At 39.0% G+C, this 20,188-nt stretch overlaps 1 protein-coding gene across 5 annotated transcripts in view; it reads right to left on the bottom strand.

The window, feature by feature from the left end:
* SUGCT (succinyl-CoA:glutarate-CoA transferase) overlaps positions 1-20,188 on the bottom strand; it is a 337,967-nt gene that overhangs the window by 17,949 nt on the left and 299,830 nt on the right. Inside the window, exon 14 of one of the 5 annotated variants that reach the window (XM_056337264.1) lies at positions 2,993-4,623. The exons of the other annotated variants lie outside the window; for them this stretch is intronic. Within the exon in view, the coding sequence (XP_056193239.1) occupies positions 4,550-4,623 (74 nt within the window). The 3' untranslated portion in view covers positions 2,993-4,549. Of the gene's footprint in view, positions 1-2,992; positions 4,624-20,188 lie in introns of those variants that run through there. 5 annotated transcript variants of the gene reach the window in all.

Raw genomic sequence — 20,188 nt, 5'->3', positions numbered from 1 at the left:
AGGTCTACCAACAGGAGTGGACTCTTTTATGTAAAACATCTAGATATCCAGCTTCAGTACAGTACTATGACAGGCTAATCCAGGTGAGCATATGCTTCCCCTCCATTTCTATTCCCAACCAGCTTGACTCATAATGTCACTAGAGAGAAATAAGGCCATAGTTTTCACAAATGACTGAGTAGGAATTCAGGATGTTTTTATTTTTGGATCTGAGCTGCTTGTGGTGGTCCCTAATTCAAAGAAAGTGCACTCTCTGAAGTTCAGACTTAATGCATCTTCAGCTGGGTAACCAAAATCAAAAACCAAATTACCTACCAATGTTGAAAATTTAATTTTCATTTGTATTTTTGTGCTGTAGCTCTCTTTTGTAAAGCCTTCTGAATCCTTTTGAAAATGTTATACAATGTCAGTCCAAATTGTATTAAAATAATTATGTCCTTCTTGGTTTATAGACACAGCATAGATGGAGAACATACGTTTGCTCTGTATGGTGTACCTTCCGTGACATGTGGAAACTGCTGTTGAAATCTATGGCAAATGACAGCACGCAAATAATCCTTCCATCTGTGTACAAGCAAACCCACAAGTTTCACAGAAGCTTCTCACATTGGATGTTTTTAGAGTAAGAAAGACAGAAAGGAAAATCATGTTATTCCTCATTAGTTTTAATTAAAGCACAGGATGATTTCCTTATTCCCATTCATACTAGGTATATTTTACAACTTGAACAGTTTTTAACAGGATTCAGATCCCAGTATTTAAATTAAGATTTGACTCTCACTATCTACCACATTTAATTAAAGACCATAAATAGTGCTGCTTTCAAATAAAAGATATAGGACCACATTCAACAAATATTTAATCCTTTAAGCATAGTGTAAAAACAATCTAAAAGATTGTAAAAAGGATTTAGGAACCAACATATTTTGCTGAATCTGGGCTATCTTTAAGATTTTCTGAGCATTTCAGAAATAAGGTCCCTTCCTGAGAGGCCATAAACTGATAACCTAGAGAAAGTAAATCACTGATCACATAAAATTCTTTCTTTCATTATTTCTGGATAAAAATCACGATGAAGATACATATATAATGTGCTATTTTCATTACAAACTAGCACCACCTTAACAATAACCTTTCAGGTTGAGACTACAGTTAGAGGAAAGCTCTTGAGAAAGGAAGGAAAAAGAAGGGGGAAAGGAGACAACTGTGAATGTGGGAAAATAAAAGAAAATATTAAGCTTTTAGAAGAACTGCTTATGTTCATCCACATCTGAATCCTGATCCATATATGTCAACATCGATAGTAATAAAAGTACTCTGATCATGTAGAAAAATTCTTTGAAGGCACTATAGCATTGTAGCACAGAAATGGGAATACATTGAAATCAGTCTTTTTCTAAGATTCGGAAATTTTAAATTAAGTGATAGAAACAGAGGAGGTCTGAAGTTTATTAGAAGATTGAACTACAAGGTGTGATATGTCCCTTAAGTGCAAATCAAATACTGTCTGTGACATAGTAACATGCTCTTTAAAACTGTTAAAAAAAGAGGGGGGAAAGGAAGAAAAACCCTACAGAATTATAACACATTGTGCATAAGAATGAGCACTTGTAAAAAATAGTGTTTCTGATGTGATGAATTTAGTATCAGTTCTTTGTCCTACACTTCCAGTACAACTGTTAGTATTTCACATTCATTAGTGGTATAAACTTAGAGTTTGAAGAAGAAATAAGTTCCATACCAGAACATTTAGATTTCCATTTCAACTGCTCACATGTGGATGAGCATCCTATTTATACACACAGACATACTGATATTATATAGATGCATTTGTACTTGCATTCATATGAGATAGTTACCAGATACATATATACTTACACACCACACATACAGTCACTTCCATTAATAAGACACTGAGGTTTTCAGACACTTACTATCCACATGGAGGATATTATTAACAAAGGAGGCACATGGTTTCAGGTTGCTTCCTTCTAAAAAAACCTGACCCTTATGAAATGACATCTTTGACATTCCCAGCACAAATCTTATGGGGAAGCCATTGGACACAGAGCCATAAAATTCTAGCACTTTCATTAACTTGCTATACAGCTTTACGGAAAGTAGTTACTCTGTGTGGTTGTGATCCAGCAAACCATTTCAGCGTGTGCTTAAAACACCCAGTTTCCTCAGCTGTAATACAGTGATAATGGTATTTTTTGACTTACCTTTTAGGTTATTGTGAAGACCTAGGTAACACTTCAACGGTGCACTGAAGTTGTAGAGCAGAAGCTACAGTGTTTTAACCACTCTGACGGTTAAACTTTCCTTAGGACAATGATGCTAAACTTTTTCTATGATGCATGCCAAAATGTGCCTGGCTGCAACAGACTTGAGAACTTTACACTCAGTGGGCACATTCCCTTCATGGTGTGTGGCCTGCTCCATCCTAATCTTCTTACTGTCCACAATCAGGAACCTGGCTAGGCATAGCATTGTTTCTTTCCCACCAATACATACTCTTTTCTTTCCAAAAGAAACTAGGGCAGGGGAGAGCAAGGGACAACGACAGTCCGGATCACAGAGAGTGGGGAAGTTTAGCCAGCTGGACCTGTGAGCTGTGAAGGTCCCTGGGTTGCAGAGAACAGGCTCAGAGACGAGACATAAAGAGCAGGGCAAGAAGCAGGGAGAGACCAGAGCCTGGAACATGTCATTGCTCCTCTGCAATGAGGAAAGGATGGCCCAGTAATGAGTAGGTACTCAAGGACTGCAGTGCATGAAACTCATCTATTATGACCTTAGGGAAATTGTTTTTTGTCCTTGTGAAACAGGGATAATAGTTCTTAAGTGATTCTTAAGATATTAAGGTTTCTGATTTTATCTATGGTTTTGATACAGTGGTAATAAGACTCACTGAAGTACCTTAGGCCAATAAAAGCTGTGTTTTCCAATTAAATTTATGGGGAAAAAAATTAAAACTGAACAACGGTACAAATGAAAAGTCAAACTTACTTTTTATTTTCATATGAGTTAAGGTACTTACTACTTGGGACAGAAATGAAATAGACTGCCATGATTACTAAGGGCGTACTGCAATACCAGGACAGACACTTAACTTCCTTATTTCAAAGAAAGAGAAAAGCAAGGCCACTTTTCAGCTTTTATGACATGGCCCAGAAGGGATCAACCCCCTTCTAAGAGAAAATAGGACTTGATTACACATACCCACGGGAAGTGCTGAAACATTTAGAGACAAGTGGAACCGCTATCTCTATGATGCAGGTACCTGCCTACTATCTACATACTAGATCAGAACAGAGTCCTTGAAGAGATTTTATGCAAGTAGGCTATGACTGCTTTCAGATGGATATGATTTAAGAACTTTGAGAAAAGGCTTTTAGCAACTCAGATCTCAATGGCAGTATTTTCGTCTGTCATACATGTTGGATTCTGCCTTGAGCTGAAAACCAGATTGTTTATAAATAGTTTAATAATTGTTTCAGTTAACAACTTTTTTAGCACAACTTACTGTCCTTGTCTCAGTTTCCTCTCAACGTACAGATAATAGATCCTGAAAAGGATCAAGAAGACCTTGTACAAAGGATGAGATCCTTTGAGAAAATGAACCTTCATTTTAGCAGAGTGTGCCTTTAAGGCATTAATAACAAATGCTAAAACACCAACAAGAAATTTTTCCAAACTGGTTATGATTAACTGTTCTAATTCTGTACACTGCCCTCAGGAATTTGATCACCCATTGAATCCAAGGATCTTCCTTTACACAACAAGATATAAAACATAATTCCACCGACTTTAAGGCAAGTAACTTCCAAGGGACTTGCTACAGCGATTTATTTGCAACAGGTTTGCTGCAATAATAACTTCACTGCAAGTACACAATGTCTGTCTTTCGCAAAATACTTCCACTTCATTTTCTATCAGAGGGCCACCAATCCTTCGTGCCAGGATTTCATAAAATTAATAAATCTACTTCCATAATCCTTGCTGCTTTTACTGACAAATGTAATAAACTACAGGATGCAAAACTCTGGAAGCCTACTGGGATTTATTTTCCTTTTTTTTTTCCTTGACAAGCTTTACAGAGTAGCACTTCTGAGACATGCTCATGTGCTGTAAACCTAATCCTTAGCAATTTCCTCTTTTCTCAAATAACCCAAATATTTTATGAATAGTGAAGGATTTCCTTTATCAGACACTTGCTTTTTTTTTTTTTTTTCTTTGCATGTGAGTTGTTCTCAAGGAAATCCACTTTGAAGCAATTGGATGTTCTTAGGTTGACATTCACAAGAAACACTCCTAAGGAAACATGTAAAACCTGTCTAAGAAGAAAGTGCCCTTGAGTTTAAAGGCAGTACAAGTGGTGAGAGAACTGAGGCCAAATCTGATGGTACTGAAGACCAAGGAAGCCTTGTTTTTTCACTGTGCCAGGCATTTCAGTGCTACTTTTTATGCCCATCTCTGTAAAAGATTTGCTTTTCTACTGGAGAAATCACACATGGATTGATTTTTCAGAGTTGATGAGCCAATGAGGTCACGCAGGCTTCTGATGTTTTCTGTTCTCAGTCCTCTTCTCCCAAAAAATGTGGGTGAAGCCCACCATTCCATCTGTAACAGAAGGTTTTGCCATATTCATAGAACATCCACGCTTACATGCCTGTCTTCTTCAGCTAGGCCTGCATCTCTGCCTCCCTTCTCTAAACCGACCTCATCCTTTGACTGCTGTAATTTTAGCTGGCAAGTGTGCTAGTGCACACACACACACACACACACACGCCTACAGTGATATCAAATATCCTCGTGGCAACAGTTCTTCAATGCAAAGTTTACTATAGCCCTGATCCATCTGCTAAAAATTCTGGGTTTTGCTGCAGAAAGAGCAGTGTGACTGGAATACAGCTCTTAATGAAAAAGCCAGCACACTGGTTCCTATCACCTTCCCGCTCCCCCACATAATGGCTGCAATCACAACTCTACCTCATCCTTCTGCTGCTGAGAGACACCCTTGATTTGCCTGGGAAGCAGGGAATAGGGCAATGTAAGCACAACTACTCTATTATTTTTTGTTTATTCTAAAAGGACCAATAAAGGGATAAACACAAATCTTGGCTGAAATAACCGTGAGGAAAAATGGTTGAGGATTTTTTTGACATTTGGTTACCTACAGGATGTCTTAAGATAGTCCAAAACTCTCTCCTCAGCAAGAAGAAAAAATGCTCAAAATTGCCTTAAACTGACAAGCAGCATTTAAGAAATTAATCAAATTGAAACAATTCTCATTTTGCTACACATCCAGCTCCAAATCAAGTATTACAGGAGCACTGAAAATCTCAAGAAAATGCCCCATGAGGCATGGAAAACAATTAGCGGGCAAAAAAAGGAGAACTATTCAGCACACCCCTTACCCTAGAAGTCCAAGCCAATTACAGTAGAAATAGTCAGTGATTCAGCACAAAGGTTCCTTGGCAGACTAGTGAGGAAAAGGCAAGACTCCAGCTGGGTCACTCAGAGAAAAAAAATGCAATAGTGCATCATAAGGGCAGGATTTGAGTTTGCAGCCCTTTGAAAGGGGGACATTTAATTCAGTTCATGTCATTCCTAAAAGGACTGACTTTGTTTATATTTGCTTCTCAAAAATACAAACCTAAAGTTTCCATTCAAAGCAGTTTGTTATCTTAAGGTCACAGAGTTCTGCAGTTAGCAAGGGTCTCTCTCCTTTAGCTCAACTCAAAAAAGGACACATTTCTGTATGGGTGGGCACTGATACTTCTGGGGACAACAGAGACCAAACCAAAATTTTCACCATCAGGGATTCTGTCATGAGCTTTCCTAAAAGAAAGAGTGAAGTCAAAGGGATGAGCTTCAGGTAATTGCTCTAAGTAGCACACTGAAGGAGTCTTTAACTTAATCGATCAAAGAAATAATCAGAAAAGGAAGCTTGAGGTTTCTTTGAGTTTTGATTTTTGTTTTTTTCCTGACAGGGGACTCAAATCTTTGGTTATTGTCAGACATGAGACAGGATGAGACACAGACCTCCTGTCTGCCCCAGGCTGATCACTCTTCAGTTCTTGAGCACGCACGAACCATTCTTAACATAAATCTGAGGACAGCTAGAGATCAGAAAACAGGTAAAGGAGAAGATAAAACAGGGGAAGGAGTGACAAAAAGCGGAGAGAGTACTGTGCTATGGAGGCAAAAAAAGGGGAGTTGAATGGTTAGAGCAGAAAATAATAGAGACAGCAGGAGGAGCAGAGGAGAGTTTGATGTTAGAAGTGATGAAAAGGTAACCAAGATGCTTATCCATGAGATTCAGAAGAAATGCTGCTGGAGTGAGAAGATGGCAGATATGAAGCAGTCATCACTTGCAGCTGAGGAAGTTCATATGATCACAAGAATTCTTCACCATGTGCTCAGCCAACTGCGGCTGACTGTGAATAATGCAGTTAGAAATAGGGGTGAAATAACCGAGCTCAGGGACAGTGTGGTAGGAGCCAACAGCTGATTTGACAAAATACAGCAGAAAGAGAAAAAGCTAATTTGAATGGATTGTGTCTGAAAAAAGTCAACTGGATGGGTTTGAGCTTCACTGATGGAAAGCATGATAAAGAAAAGGAAAGCAACTTCAAGATAGATTCTCAGCTTCCTCTGCAATCAAAATGTCTCGGCCAAGAACAGCTTTTAGCAAGGAATTTCTCTTAAAGATAAAGCTGCAGACAGTAAAAAATATATCCTGTAGGAATATTTAAAAAGCATATGTATGTATGATCTTACTTGCTTAAAAATAAAATACAAAGTTAAAATAAAAGCCTTTGCCATTTACAAAAAAACACAACCTCCATGTCTTCTAACCCTTTTCATCATAATAGAACCACAACACACCACAATACTATTCAGGCAAAACTGTTGTCCTTACAGTGATACCACTGGTGCCACAAGTGTGAGGTTCATAAATTTTACTGTACAGATGGAGGAGTATGTGCATGTGTTACTGTTCCACAGCATGCATATACAACATTTAGAAAATAATCATTTTAAGGTGATATTTTCAATTTTAAAATAACGGTAGCTCTTTTATTTTATTTTTTTTCCGATAGTATTGTTTCATATAACACCTGGCAACACCATAACTGCAAGAGAACAAGGGATTTATTTTCTACTGCTCCAACACAGACTGCCTTCAGAAAGCACATTTCATGAGGGCTTTCAGACAAGGCTGTGGAACCTCCATCCTTGGAGTTTTTCAGGACTCAACCAGACAAAGCCCCAAGCGATCTGGTTTGAAATCAATGCTGAGCCTGCTCTGGCCAGTGGGATTCTGCGATGCAGTATGGCCGGTATAGATAATTTCTGTATTTCTCTCCTGGCAGTCAATCTTAGCAACAGGCTTCTAGTCAAACAGTGTGTTCATGACTCAAGCAAAAAAGATCAAAGAACATTTTGTTCTTTGTTCTCAGTATTCAAACAACTTGATCAGGAGGTGAGAGTATCTGACATGGGGAAATGGGGCAAAAGCAGATAAAAGCTAGCAGGAGGGATCACAAGTAGGCTTCATCAGTGCTATGGCTTCTGATCACTCAGTATTGCACTTGTCTTTCACATGAAAGATTTTAAACATGGTGCTACAGAACTTTGCATTCTACCTGCAATGTGTGAGATTAACTGTCTAAGCTTCAAACTGACTTTTTGAGTCAAATTTTTCCTAATGCTCTCCCCTACTTTCATTAGGGGAAAATGTGAAACATGCCTTAAAGTTTTCTGAGGTGTCATGCAAAATCTCAAAAGGTTCGTGTTCTGCACTCCTCGTCCCTTTGCATGGGGGGCATCAAGAGTAGATGAAGTATCTTGCTAACAACAAACTGTGGTTCTGGAGACCTCCTCAATGTCCCTGTTTCATCCTTCATTGTATGGTTTAGGCCTGTTTCAACAGGCTTGGTTTCAATCAGGCCAGTAAGCAGTGTCTAAAAATCTATACCCATTTTAAGAAGCACCTCATATCTGGCATGCAAATATCACTTCTGAAACACTAATGCGTTTTAAATATACTAAATACTTGCAAACCCAAGAAAAACAGAAAAATGTAAACCATACAAAAATGGTAATTTTTTAGATTTTCTGTTTGCCTATGGATTTACATTGCCCCTGCAATGTGCCACAAGCATTAAACTTTCAATTGGAAGCAAATGAGAACAATTCTCAGCCACCTCTTTCATAAAACCCCTTCAATCATTTGTAATGTTTTTTGACCAGTAAATAATAGAGCTGCTTCACTGAACTATTTAAGTCATATTACTTACAGCTGGAGAAAAATGAGGAACAGTCATTTTCTAGGGAGGCCAAAAAACACGATACACTCATGCAAACTAAATTAGATTGGGATTTTTTGGCCATAGGTTTGAGAAGATAAAGGATAACCTTTTCAACTTTTCCTTTGCCTGGCATTGCATTTATATTTTCAAATGAAAGATCTCGAATATGGAACTTCACAAGTGTTAATAGGTTTCAGCCCTATCAACAATGTGCTGAGACTAAATACAGATGGAACTACTGAAATATTGCTGTAGTTGGAATGTCCATGCAGAGTCTTTTTTTAAAACAGCATTCAATGCCACTTGATTTTTTCTTAATCATGTGGTGTCAAATTATACACCACTGTGCAAAGTCTTGTTAGACAGACTCCTGAGAAAGCATCTTTGCAGATTATTTTTGTTTTGGTTTGGGGTTTGGTTTTGGGTTTTTTTAACAGGGGTTGGCAGGGAGCAGGTAAATCTGCAGCTCTGACATTCTCCTGGACAGTCTAACTGCTGTCCTCCGGTGTGCACTAAATACCTTCGCAGTCTCAGTGGCTGCAATAATGACTGCATCCAGACGAGTAGATAGGAGCTGGAGCTAGGACTAGGCAAAGGTTCATTGCTCTTCTTGGTACTGTGCATACTGCTCTTCTCAAAGAGCACTGAGTAGAGAGATATTTAATCTACCTGCTTGTACAAGTACTGGCTTTCAAATCCTGCATTTTGACCTGACACTTCCACTGGATGAAATCTGATGGTTGCACAGCATGTCTCAGCTCAGCTTCCCCACAGGCAGTGGAGCCTTGTTAATAAACAAACAGGGCTGCTCTCCAGTAATGGTCAATTCCTATGCTGCAGCGCTTGCAGAATCACCACCGAGGGGTTCGGGAAGAAGAAGAAGAAAAGTTAAATAAGGGAAGCATAGTGGATCCATTGTATTCTGAACCTCCCGCCATTTTCCATCACTTTCTCATTAAAAAATGGAACATTTGAAAGAATTTTCAGACTACATACTTATTTTGAGTTATTGCTATTGTTTTTAAACTAGACAGAGGCTCAGCTGAAGCAAGAATTGCACAGACACAAGAAAACAACTCAATCTGAAGAGTTTACAGGCTGAATTTACACTATTGAACTGCATAATAGTAGAGCCTCAAAAACAGAGCAAAAAATATCAAAATACATTTATTAAAATGAAAGGTGGAATAGACATAAAATGTTCAGTTTTTCAGCATAATCCAATGTCTATGCTAAACTTCTATCAGACAGAACCTGCTCGTTGCACCTCACGCTACCTGCAAACATATAGCTTTAGGGGAGACAGTTACAGAATATATCAGCAAATTACCTGGGACGTAACAGGCAGACATCTAGTCTTTTTCTCCTGCAGCTTTTAACTTCACTAACAGAAGCAACTCAGGAATTTCTCAGAAACCTACTCTTAAATGAGGATCTAAAATATTAGTAATAAATTTAACCAAAAAGCTGCAACCCTTTGCTGTATGCTGACTAGTATTGTCTCAATGCTTCTTCATGCTCTTTGTTTTCTCCTGTTACACTTAAGATTACGAACTGCATGGGAGGGTCTACATTTTTATTCTATTTGATATATGCTTAGGGAAAAACACCTATAGGGATCTTATCCCCAAATATATATTTTGCAATGAGTATATGAAGAACTTCACTATCACCATTTAATTTCTTATACAGAATTCAGATATCTAAGCTAACTTCCTCACCAATTTCATGTCAATAAGCTATACTATCTAATTAAAAATACTTAATAGAACTGTATTTAAGAACAACCAGAACGTCTGAAAGGTTTAAGTAATGAGTGGGAAAAAAAAAAAAAAAAAAAAAAAGGGAACACCAGAGAGGCTACTTATTGCATTTTACAAACTAGCTGACATGTTCCAAGAAACATCCATCTTGCACTAACAACAGATAACCACTTTCAGGTCCTCTCTTCTGAGCCTTTTACCTCTTAGGGACTTACAGTGAATTAAAAGTGTAAATTCATTCAACATCTGTTTGCTTGATACATTAAAGAACCAATGTTTGCCCTATTATATCTTAAACTAAAAATTAAGGTGCTTTTCCAAGAGCATGAAAAGCCAAAATTACAAATTACGGCCCTCTCCTTTAAACAAGACACCATCTTTATGTGATTAGGCAACCCAAATGTGTGCAAGAATCTACTCTGCAACAGTTGTAGTGAGTCTCAGTAATTCTGATCTCTGTGTATGGACAATGTGTATAATAGTTAATAACACACATTGCATATGCAACCTCAATTAATTGTTTGCCTAGTAACAATTTGAAGTATCAGGGGAAAATAATATCTCTCAGCTGTGGCACTGGCTGTGGTTTTAGTTTGTTTTGCTTTTCCATTAAGAATCTGGCATTTGTGGCTGACATTTTTACTGCATTAATGGCAGGAAACAATATGAAAAGAATGCAGACAGAAGTGGAAAGCATTACAGAAACATTTAGACCCATTGCAGGGACGTTCTAATTATGATGGTGAGTAATAGACACATAGCAGAAAAGGCCAGGTTCAGTAAATGTTCATGGAACGAGATTCACACTTTCAATTTGAGTCTAAAAGGCTGAAGACTTGCAAATATTAATGTTTGTTCTTTGTAGCACTGTACTGGATACGGGCCCCTTACGTTTTGCAAACTGTAAAGTAGAATAGCATAAACCAGCAAATAAATTAAAGCCAAAATCTAAGTTGTATCATCATGCAGATTCATTGAGAAGTCTGATTATTAAAAATTACCTAGGGCTAAATCTGAAATTTCAGGTGCCACTGGTTAAGTTGTTTGTCTTTGCAAACACAGCTTGAGTTTCTGGCATTTGCAGTTAAAGGCTGAGGCATGATAAAAAATTTGGGGTCAATGCGTCATGCTCAATTTGTTATTATAAGCAGCACAGTATATTCTGTACTAATTGCATTTACTCATTGCCATATTTACTTTCACTGAAAAGCAAAATGAAAACCAACATCACTGTTTAGTTTTACTTAAAGATGCAACAGATTTTGCCATTTGCTGGGAAACTGAGTATGTTGAAAAAAACTTATCACAGAAATGATGTACAACTGGAGATATATCTAGCTTTGTCTTATTAAATGAAGACCAGATCTAACCACCAGTGAAGTTAACAGAAGACTTCCCCTTACACTTCAGCAGGCACTGGATTAAAGCATTGTATTTTGGTGAGTCACAATTTGCTACAGCTGTCATTTTATCAGTGTTGCAGACCTTATTTGTGCATTTTAATACACGCATTCTTTTTATTTTGAGCCTTGGAAGTTTTCTTGTGAGCTAGGAAGGATGGCTTTTTCAGGGACTGACTTTCTGAAAAATTCTTTTTTGAAGACAATTGGATGTGAAATATATTGATCTAAACACAATCATCTCCACAGTTCAGCTGCAAAGGAGAGCAGCTAAACTTACGGTGACTGCGGTTGGGTCCTACAAACGTTTGTACATGCGAGTAACTGTACCTATTGACCAGTTCCATAGGTTCAATGGGACTACTCACTTCAGTAGTTACTGATGTGCATAGCTGTTTGCAAGATCAAAGCCCCACTATGAAGCAGAAAGAAAACATCTCCTTGGAGGGAGCTACCAAACCGAAAATACATGAGGGGTAAGGAACAAAGAGATATTTCAAGATGAGGTACTGCACTGAGAATAGATGAGTCACGGAAAAGATGCTAAGTGATTCATTAATACCAGAAGCTTAGCCAATAAAGAATGCCCAAGTATGAAACTAATGACCGTGCTTTTACAAACTACCAAACTATTTGCTTTTGTAAACTTAACATAGGAATAATTTTACCCCATTTTGAAAATTTATTATGCAATTAGTTGTCACTTTAATAAACTGTATGCACAGCGGTGATAACGGTTGCTCAAAATACTGAGGACTCTACAGTTTTTGTTTTAAAAAAGAAAAACACTAGGAACTTCAAGTCCTGCCAATTTTTCCTCCCTGCCAAGTCCTATTAGCATAAATGAACGGTTTATTTTAAGAAATGCCTGATAAATTACTCTACACAATCAGTAATGAGGGTACTGTCAGCAAAGGAGAATCATTTCCAAAATTTACTTGGCACAAATGAGTGGTTGACTAGCTCACAATCATGTTACATGGCCTCAGGCCCTGTTTCATTCCATAAATCTGCCTGACCTCTTCAGGGTGAAAATTAGTGATTCTATAGAAAAGGTAGCTGGGCAAACCTGTTCTGTTTGTGCATTTTCTCCTTTTTTTTTTAAGAATTAACACATTCAATCTATCTGTAGGACTATTCCTATAGCTTCATCTTTCTCTGGCAAACTGAAGCTGCATCTTAAAATTATTGTCATAGGTTGCATATTAAAATTACACATCTTTTTCCTATCACAAATTACAAGAAACAAAAACGTAAAGCCATGAAGGATAGAATGTCTTAAGAAAAAATGAGAGGCCATGAGTCTCCATCCTGCTTCAGTTAATCTCTTAACATGAGTCTGTTATCTAACAAATCAATTCTCTTTCCTTTTTAGAATATAGTTTCAAAAGTAGAGAGGAATCCCTTGGCACGGATTATTGTGTCAATTAGCAACTGAAGCCAATAATCATTCATCATCTCTTCTAAACAATCCCTGGTAAAAGTCCCTAAATACTTTACTCATCATTGCTATGGAATTCATTACATTAAAGCAGGGGAGAAACCTTTCAAAGAAGTAATATAAGATTATAAGATTTTTTTAACAGTCCTTAGAAATCAGTTATGCTTGCCTCTCCCACCACTGTAAATTATTTCCAATTGTCATTCTTTTTTTTTAAACTCTGTTCTTAATGCTTTGTTCAGCTTACTTTTACAAGTCCCAAATGATAGTTTTCCAACACTCCCTTGAAGACCACTTGACTGATTAAAAAGTTTTTTATTAAAAATTTCAGAGTATTTCTAATAGAGTTGGTTTACTCTGAGTTAGAATACTAGATCAGAAACTTCTGTGTCCCCTAGTAGGATACAAAATTGTCTAATATAATTTAATCTGCACATACCTTGTGCATCATGTGCCAAGTTCTTCATGTCTAATCATACATTAAATATATGGTTAAACATTCATATCCAAATACAATGGCTAACACAATACGAGTACGCAGTCTATATAAAGTCCAGATGAAGAGAAAAGGTCCCACAAGTCTCGTGAAGTCTCATAGTAAAAGGTTACACACCAACTGCCTCCCTAAAGGTCTGTTGTGAATCCTGCTCTGCTGGACGATGCACAGCTGTGGTAGCGTCAGCGAGATGTCGCACCACCTGCCTTTCAACAGCACAGCAAAGGGTCTGGAGGGCTGAGCAGGTCACCCTGAGCTGCAGGCCAGCACTGGGCAGACTGACGGCTGGAGCTGAACCAACATACCAACAGACAAATCCAGGGTAAGAGTTTTCTGTGCCACACCCAAAGGTATCCGTAACTACTGTTAAATCCAGGGTGGAAGCAGATGCCAGCACAAAGTACAGCGGGCTAGCAGTTGTGGCCCTTCAAGGCTTTTGTTCAACAGTGAGGTTCGATCCCGAGATGACTGTGAGTGATGGAACCACCCCCTAGCAAGCTTGGCACGGATGGCTTCCCTTCTCTGGGAGAAGGATGTTAGCCGTGGTAAAGTTCTTCAGCCCAAGAAACATATGTGAGTTGAAATGTAGCCTGATATTTCAGAAAAACTTATCTCTGCACATGCATAACTCTGTGAAACATCAAGAAAAGATGTATTCAGAGACTCTAAAATCTCTCCAGCTTTCTCGCTTTTCCATATTAAGTTGGTTCCAGGCAGGTGCCTAATGAAATGCTTCTTTCTCCAGAGTGGGATTCTGAACACAAAACTTTACTTAACCTGTGTGAAGCACATGCCACATGTTTTCTTTCAGAAAGAGCACCGAGGACCAACAAAGTGAACCTGCCAGGTCAGACTCCTTCCTGGAAGAAGGCTGTCTCTCATCTCCCGGGCCCAAGATTTGACATCAGAAGGAAGAAAAGTTTTGCACTTTTGGGGGTTTATTCTAATGTTGCAAAGGGGGAAAGCAGAAACAAATTTAAAGCGCCTCTAGGGATAAAGTTTTATTTTCTCTGTTTTGATGTGAGACTTTTATAAACAGCTTATGGGTACATCATGCAGAAATGGGGGGATAGCGTACTCCACATCTGTACAGTCACCAGTTTGACCACAGAACACCTTCAGCACAGCCTGCAGAACAGTTCTGCTGAAAATCAATCAAGAGTGTAAGTTAATATTGCCTTTGTCATAGCCATTTGTATTTTTATTTTCAGTTTCCTTCAAGCAAATGATGACAACTTCTGAAAGAAATGAACTTTTGAGCTTCTGTTAGCATCACTACACTAACTTCTTTATTTTACTTCCATTGGTATTGCTCATTGATTTTGATTTTGTGAGGGTACTATCATTGAGTTTCCCTCTGCTACTAACTTGAGCCTTTAGTTTTCACTATTGCTGCAAGGCGATTTTTGACGGTTGGGCCAACCCTCTTCAGACACACAATAGTACCAAATCACTGACTTTTTTCACTGATTTTTGTATATTCACTGTACTATCTGTTGCTTCCCTTTTGCACTGCAGACTTGGTTTAGCTTTGTCAAGGTAAAAATTAGAAAGGGAGATGGGAGAAGGAAGGGGAAGAGATGCAGGAACGTGTTAGTTGAACAAGGCAAAGTAAGGACTACTCACCTGTACTGCTCTTGTTAACAAGGGCTTTGTTGCCAACTTGATTGTCCTGTTGCCTCTTGAGCAGCCAGGCTAATGTGACCTATTCACTGCTAAATTGTTTGAAATCTGCCAGGCATGTTTAGTTTTCAGGCAGAGTTTGGTACTCCAGACCTTGCAAAATCTGTTTTTAGCTATGCCTTACTCCTGTCACAGTCTTTGCCCATATGTCCTCCAGCAAGCCTTACAGCAGCTGCAGCAGTAAGCTTGTCTGACCCTCAGAACAGGTTTTATTCTATTTTTTTCTTTGCATTTTTACCAGGACAGCTGTTAAGTTTCCTGTTGCTAGTCAGAAGCCTGAGCACCTCAGCTTGCTCTTTCTTTGCTCCCACTTAGGCATACGTGCTTGGTTGATGAACTACCTGCCTCATTGCATGCAGACCTTTATCAGTAGGTTTGAAGTGTATTTCAGACCCACTGTAACACCTGCTAAGCCTTCTAGGATTGCTGCTCAGTCCCCTTCAAACAGAATCCTGCTTTGCATGTACAGCTCATCCCTGATAGAGTAAAACAGAGTAACGTCCTGCAGCAACTGCTCCTTCAGTCTGCCATGGTTGGTGCAGAAGCTGAATTATTGCCTGTTCTTCAGAGGACTGCCTGAAGCCTGCTATTGGAAATGTGGGGTTTGGTCCACAAAATCATGTCTATTTTATTCTGGAAGACATGTCCTGCTCGTTGCATCTGCCACAGGCATCGGTTTTCTTGGGAAGTACCTTATTTTCATATCACACTGCTAAAGTTTTAAGAGTGCAAACCCAGTTTTGTCTGGGTTCCTTCTAGTGCATTCTGGGCAAACAAGACAGTTGGTAGCAGTGCTAGCTAGCACTGAAAGGTGAGCTGAGGGAACTTAATTTCAGAAAGCAGGGCCCTGTGTTGCCTTTTTGTTTCCTGTCTTTCAGTAAATATTCTGGGCTGCTTAATTTACATTAGCACTGCTCCTAATCTCCTTCAGAACAAAATAATGTTGCTTTAGCTACCTAACAGTGTCTTAAGAGCAGTCTCTGACTTCTGATTTTCCTCATTGTTTTAAAGACCTCTGATATTTCTAGAAGAAAATCACTATGGCTAAAAAGTGATTGGACTACTTTTGCTTTGAGTGTTTTCCTAGTTGCACTGACTTTTCCGGGGTCTTGTTGTCATCTCCCTAGATGTCAAATAACAGAGAACACCACAGTTTTTTCTCAAGTTCTACATGTCTGCATTCAGTCTCATATTTTGCTTATTACATAATGACATTGATTGTCTGATTGGTCAAATCATTAATTTTTAAAAGGTCTGTCACCAGCTTCAAGCCACATGTGTGGGAACCCTCCCCAGGTTCAATTTATATTGGGACACCTTAGATGTTGGGCCCAGGTTAAGAGCATTTATACCAAGCAATTGTCTTCCAAACAGTGTAGTCAGTGTTGTCACACAGCTCATGGACTCATTACCAAAGCTCAGTCTTAGCTTCTCAAACAGTGATGTTAAACAGATGATCGATTATACAGTCTATAGTCCATTAGTGGTGATCAGCAGCAACTTCTTTACAATGACATATTTAGTGGTTTGGCTAAATGAAGATTCTCAGTTTACTCCAGATTTTCCTCAGCATTAATTGGGCATCTGAATCATTCTCTGAAAGTTTCAATGAATACAATAATGTCATTTCTTAGTAGAGATATCAACTCTGCCGTTATGAACAAAACTGAATTTTAGTCATCTCACTATATGGGGGTTATTTCTGACTTTCACTTGATTTTTGTGTCTTGCTCCTTGAACTATCATACATTTTCTGAAAATGCTTGAGAAAGCACACAGTGACCACTCTCTTTCCTCTGTCATGATCAGAAAAATACCATTTTGCACACATAACATCTCTTGATTTTCAGGATTCTTCTCTACAGGCTGTATTTTCTCTGACTTCAAATATCTGCATCATGAATACCTGATTCTAATCCTCCAGATTAAAGTTGCCACTAACCAGCTTGGTAAAATTAGGCTGCTGATGGCTTCACCATACAACTGGAGTCAACTGATTAAGAACTGATGGAATAGTTCCAAAAATGAACAGAATATTGGCACCCTTCTGCATCCTTCCATGCAATCAATTTCTCTGGACCTACACAAGGCAGCCAGAAGACATCTTTCTTTAACTGTAATCAGTATGTTCTCCATCTCTATTACCACTTTTTCGTATTTTCTGAGCTGTAACACACTGGACAGAAAGTCTTGCTATGCTTTCTGCTTTTTACATGCTTTTCCAGGAGCCATACAATTTTGTTTATGTCTTCTAAATTTCTCTCAGTACATACCCTGCACCCTCATGCCTGCATTCTCGGTCAGTCTCCTGCTTCCCAATTTCCTTTAGTTTGACCCTGTGAACTTGTTCTGTGCTAGTAACACTGTTTTTATCCATTTCCTAGACAGTTCAGCTGCCCTTGCCATTTGAAGAAATGTCTCTGTTTCTTTCAACAGCTTCTCCTATATGCTGGAATCACTTGCCCCATACACGTTTCTGTCTCTCATTAAGCAATCTTTTGTATCTCCAAAAGTACATGTAGATGCCAGAGTATGTGACTGTAAGGCAGGCATCTACTCCCTCTTCTGTTTCTTGGGTTCAGATAAAAACACAGTCACATTCCTTCTAGGATCACAGTATATCAAATACTTTTATCAGCTGCTACAATGTTTTAGGTATTAGTACTACCAGCAATGTCTCATTCACTTCTCTCTTTCAACAGAAGCGATAGTAGAAATGTTTTATCATACTTTTCTCGTCTTTACCTTCCCCAGTCAATGCTTTATTCAGTATGTATTAGTACTGTAATTCCTGAGTAAGGATTTTTTGTACGCTAGATCTGCTTTCCTAGAGAAGTTACTGTATCATGGCTGTTCATTGCCTCATGGCTGCTTGCTTTCTCTCTTCAGCGCTCGTGCTTTACTTGATTTGTAATGCTCTATTCTTGCTGCCAGTCTTACCCAACTGACTGTTGTACCACGCTGTTCTTTACTGCATAAGGGGTAATAAAACAAGAGTTGCCCACATCTGTAAAGTACAGCGGTACTCTATTGAGAGAACTGCACTACCTGCAGAGATCCTTCAACTGCCATTAAAAACCCAGCCACAAGCACACAAACTAATTCTTTGATGATTTCTCTTTTTCCTCTTAAGATCAGTGCTGCTCTCTGCCAGCCCCATGTCTTGCTCAGCAAGGATAAACTGGAGAAGGTCAGAAACTAAGAATCTAATTAATTTCTCTATGCTGGTAAGGTAACTAAAGACTTATCACACCACATGCCACCTCATAACAACTGCTGTCTTTACATGGAGGTTACCCATTATCTCTTATGAATGCAAGTATGCAAACCATTATTTCAAACTAGTTGCTGAGAAAAATGTTTTAATACTTATACAAAGCACTGAAAGCTGAGCATAAGACAAACTGCAGAAGAACATCTCTCCTGCAACAATAAGACAGAGTTTGGCCATTCAGGACCTTGTACACTGCAGCCAGAACCAAGGGGTAACGCCAATGCACAATATTGCTGATTGATGACAGCCCTTAGGACAATCAGAATAAAAGCAGCGGAGAAAAAATCCCCAAAAGATTGCTTTCTTTTTCAGCCATTTGTGCATGAGCTATTCTGCCTGCCCAGCAATTTCTATGACCTCCAAGCCTCCCTAGGATTATGAATACCTATTGTTGACTTAATTGGCAGAATAACAAGAAACATCTGCCAAACAAACCCAGTTTCTTAACCTCTGCTGGTCTTGGACACATTATGACTGCAGGGGAAAGAATAACGCATGTCGTGTCTATGAACAAGCCCGGACCGGATGCTTTCATAGTTCAGGGAGCCATTTCCAGTGTACATCAGAGAACCAAGATAAAACAGAGATTTCACAAAAGCTGTCTTGTTGTCAGGTGCCCATCTCACATGGCCCATGGAATATGTCCATAACTAGAATGAAAGGACAGAATAAAACTGATGAAAGAAAAAGGTCTTTCTTGCTACTAAATAAGTTTGGAGGCAGCTAGGTGGACACAGGTGGACAGAAGATATAAGGAAGACTGAAACAAAGATGTTTTAAAATTAGAATAGAACAGAACAGAATAGTTGAGTTGGAAGGGACCTAAAATTATCATCTAGTCCAGCTGCCTCACCACTTTAGCTGGCTGGTGGAGGGCTGGATCTGCTGGTCATTACTGTGTGGACCTTGATGCCAAGTAGGCTACTGATGGGTGAAAGCCCTCTTAACAAACCCCTCAGGCTCTACCCTTCACGCTTTCCTGTCATCAGTTGCAGAAAACAGTGAAGTTCATGGCCAGGTCTTTAGAATTTAGAATCCAGAAAACGATCATCCAAAAAAAGTAGACTTCCTTGTCCACATCATATTCTGGATTTCACGGCACCCATGAGGCAGAAAAAACTCTGTCTCATGGTTTAGTTCTATGTTCCCCATTCTCCCTACCATCTGAAGCTCTGAAGAAAGAGGTATCTCCTATGTAAATAAACTCTGCATGAAGAACTGCAGGGTAGAAGTAGGTAACACAAACTCAGGTGGAGTACCATGAGTTTCTGCTCCAGTTTGGAAACACTGGAGTAGGCAAATGTTCCTGGAGGTATAAGTAGATCCCAGGGTGACTATGACCCACATATGTGATACACGCAAATGCATTCCCGTCTGTCATGCAAGATCTTTCCAAATGAAAGCAAGCATTGTGCAAAGCCCTGGTGAGAACTCACCTCTACTGCTATGGACATTTCTCTTTCCTCAGGTTTAAGACAGACAGATCCCATCTGGGATGAAAGCAGGCAAAGACTAAGCAGGTGATTAGGAGCATGGAGGGCCTACAGAAGACAACGACTGGAACAAGCAAGCCAAAGGCTGAGAGGGCTGCCATCACTTTCAAGAAAGGTATCAAGAATGAAGGCCAAAGAAGGAAAACAGCTCTTGAAGTGCAAGGAAGAATATGGTAAAGAACACAAAACAATTCAGGATGTCTTTCCAGAAGAAAGACCTCACTATAAACAGGATAGTAGCAGATGTCCCTTAGTGCATTGGTAAGGAATGGTGAGGAAATCACGCGTGCTCTCTATGTCTCTGCGCAGTTCATGCA

Source organism: Falco biarmicus, chromosome 4 (assembly GCF_023638135.1).
Source record: "Falco biarmicus isolate bFalBia1 chromosome 4, bFalBia1.pri, whole genome shotgun sequence".
NCBI classification, from domain to species: domain Eukaryota; kingdom Metazoa; phylum Chordata; class Aves; order Falconiformes; family Falconidae; genus Falco; species Falco biarmicus.
Note: the sequence above shows the minus strand (reverse complement) of the source record. Positions and strands in the feature narration are given on the sequence as shown.